This window comes from Mandrillus leucophaeus, unplaced genomic scaffold (assembly GCF_000951045.1).
Source record: "Mandrillus leucophaeus isolate KB7577 unplaced genomic scaffold, Mleu.le_1.0 Scaffold66, whole genome shotgun sequence".
NCBI lineage: Eukaryota > Metazoa > Chordata > Mammalia > Primates > Cercopithecidae > Mandrillus > Mandrillus leucophaeus.
Window position 1 is genome coordinate 4,929,611 of NW_012107141.1, and position 3,256 is coordinate 4,932,866.

The 3,256-nt window shown below is 47.5% G+C and overlaps 1 protein-coding gene across 1 annotated transcript in view; it reads right to left on the reverse strand.

Annotated features, from left to right (window-relative positions):
- The window catches only part of LRP4 (low density lipoprotein receptor-related protein 4), a 51,572-nt gene that overhangs the window by 26,575 nt on the left and 21,741 nt on the right, over positions 1-3,256 (reverse strand). Inside the window, 2 exon segments of the mRNA XM_012001465.1 lie at positions 1,139-1,270; positions 1,358-1,585. Coding sequence (XP_011856855.1) covers positions 1,139-1,270; positions 1,358-1,585 — 360 coding nt within the window.

Sequence of the window (3,256 nt, forward strand, 5' to 3'; positions counted from 1 at the left end):
TTAAGCCTCAGTTTTCTTATCTATAAAATGGGGACAATAACAGGGTGGCTGTAAGGGTTAAAAGATCATGTACACAAAGCACTTACCATTAGGTCTCACACATATTCATAAATAATGCCTCTTTATTAACATTATGAAAGTGGCTGTCTTTGATGGACCCTTTACCATGAAGATTAAGAAACAGAAAAAAAGAAAGGGAATAAAGGGACCCCAGTGGGCTCTACTCACAACCTGGGAGGCACAGTTCACAGCTCCTTTCTCACTCAAATTCCCAGGGAGGTTAGAGTTCAAGTGCAGCCTGCCCTGCAGCATCTCCTAGGGAGAAACCTTGACTCCCAACATCTGGGTAGCCAGGTACTGCTTCTGGGACCCTCCAATAAGGCTGTCACATAGGTTGTGTGCTCACAAAAGTGGCACATCTAAGGGGGAGGGCACCATGACATTGTAGATATCATACATTTCTGTTTTCATTATACCAATTTTAGGCAGTTAGAAGTGTCTTTAATTTTTTATTTATTTTTTTGAGACAGAGTCTCACTCTGTTGCCCAGGCTGGAGTGTAGTGGCGTGATCTCTGCTCACTGCAACCTCTGCCTCCTGGGTTCAAGCGATTCTCCTGCCTCAGCCTCCCAAGTAGCTGGGATTACAGGCACGTGCCACCGTGCCTGGTTAATTTTTGTGTTTTTAGTAGAGACGAGGTTTCACCATGTTGGCCAGGTTGGTCTTGAACTCCTGACCTCTAGTGAGTTGTCTGCCTCGGCCTCCCAAAGTGCTGGGATTACAGGTGTGAGCCACTGTGCCTGGCCAGAAGTATCTTATTCCAACCAAATCAGTATATTATGACAATGTACTAAGAGATGAGAGGAAAGTGTCTTGAGAAAGGAGCAACTTTATCTAATATGCATGAAGACATCATAAGAACTAGGTGGACCCTGCCTCCAGTCCTTTCTACCTGCTTCCAAGGGCCTCTCCCCAGGCCCCTCCCCTTTTCTAAAAGCCGCGAGTCTCTCCCCTGGGCCTCTAGAAGCAGCAGGACTCATGGTTTCTCAGACCACATTGGAGCCCATCTGCAAGGAAGGAAGAGAGTCACTGCCCCCTCCCAGAGAGGCTGCATCTAGATCTGTGATGCTTTCACTCACCTGGTGAGCAAGTCTTGCCATCAGGCAGCAGGTTGATGCCTGTGGGGCAGGTACAGCTGAAGCCGCTTGGATTTGGGGACCTAAGACACAGGTGGCTACAGCCGCCATTCTCCATAGCACATGGTGTAGACACTGGGTAGAGAGGAGGGGACGTTCAATGGGGAGGGTTAGGGCATAGGAGGGCCAAGGAGAAGCCAATGTGAGCCAAGGGCTGCTCACCTGGGGGCCGGCGGCGGTGGAAGACATGGATGTCCATCAGGTTCTCCAGGTTCTCCTGCAGAGTCTCCCGGTCCAGCCCTGTCAGCCGGTCAGCGCTCTGTATACTCTTAGTCTGCCAGTCAGTCCAATAGATGCGCTCTCCATAGAGGGTCAGCCCAAATGGGTGGGGGAGCTGGCTTCCGATCAGTACCTGCCAGGGCCCCAACACTGTGTCATCTTCAACAAAGTCTGACAGCACAGAGCAGTGGTAAAGAGCTCACTGTGGACTCAGAAAGTGGCTCTCCCACTAACACCTACTGTGTGACCTCTAGTAAGAGCTACTTATAAAATCTCTCTGAGCCTTGCTCTATCAATCTGTGACTTGATCGTGCCTGGCTCTAAGGGTCATGTGACGGTTTCATTGGAATATGTTGGAAGTCATCTATTACTCACATCATCTCAAAGTATCTGTACAAATTACTTATTAAGTACAAAAGAAAAAAATAGCAACTTTACAGTGGACACTACCTTAACCATATAATGGCAGTAAGTATCACAATAATGGAACAGGCCAACACCTGTGTCTACTGATGAGACACACTGAGAACTCAAGGACGTGACTTCACTTAGGGTAGTATTCCTGCTGCAAATGCACACTATGAATCCAATCACAAGGAAACATTAGATAAATCCAAGTTGAGAGACATTATAAAAAAAATAACTGGACTTTACTCTTTAAAAAATGCAAATGTCCACTTTGGGAGGCCAAGGTGGGCGGATCACCTGAGGTCAGGAGTTCGAGACTAGCCTGGCCAACATGGCGAAACTCTGTCTCTACTAAAAATACAAAAAGTAGATGGGCGTAGCGGTGGGCGCCTGTAATCCCAGCTACTTGGGAGGCTGAGGCAGGAGTACTGCTTGAACCCAGGAGGCAGAGGTTGCAGTGAGCCGAGATTGTGCCATTGCACTCCAGTCTGGGCGACAGAGCAAGACTCTGTCTCAAAACAAAACAAACAAACAAAAAATGCAAATGTCAAGAAAGCCACAGAAAAGCTGAGGAAATGTTCCAGATCAGAGAGTAAAGAGACTAGATTAGCTGGGCCCAGTGGTGCACAGCTCCAGCTACTCAGGAGCCTCAGATGGGAGGATCCCCTGAGCCCATGTCAGCATGGGCAACACACCAAGACTGCAGTCTCAAAAGAAAAACAAAAAAAGCAAGCTATGTGTGGTGGCTCATGCCTATAAATCCACACTTTGGGAGGTTAAGGCAGGAGAATTGCTTGAGGCTAGGAGTTCAAGACTAGCCTAGACAACAAAGTGAGACCATCTCTACGAAAAATAAAAAAATCAGCCAAGTGGCCTCAAACCCGTAGGCTCCTGAGTAGCTCGGGTGCAGTAGTAGATGCCTGTGGTCCCAGCTATGCGGGAGGATCCCTTGGGCCCAGGAGGTCGAGGTTACAGTGGGCCATCTTTGTGGCACTGCACTCCTGCCTGGGCCACAGAGTGAGTGTCTAAAAATAAATAAATAAATAAAAATTAAAAGAGACATAATTACTAAACACAATGGGTGATCCTTATTGGATCCTAGATTAACAAAGAAAAAAAGTGGGGTGAGGGGAGCTATAAAGGACATCATTGAGGCAATCGGTAGTGAAATTGAGCAAGGACTATGATTAGACAGTAATATTGGGCTGGGCATGGTGGCTCACACCTGTAATCTCTGCACTTTGAGAGGCTAAGGCAGAAGGATCGTTTGAGGCCAGGAGTTTGAGACTAGCCTGGGTAATACAGGAAGTCTCCACCAAAAAAAAACAAAAAAAAACCCAAAAAAACAAAAAAACTAGTCAGGCGTTATGGCTCATGCCTGTAGTCTCAGCTACTCAGGATCCGAGGAGGTCGAGGGCGCAGTGACCCAGTATC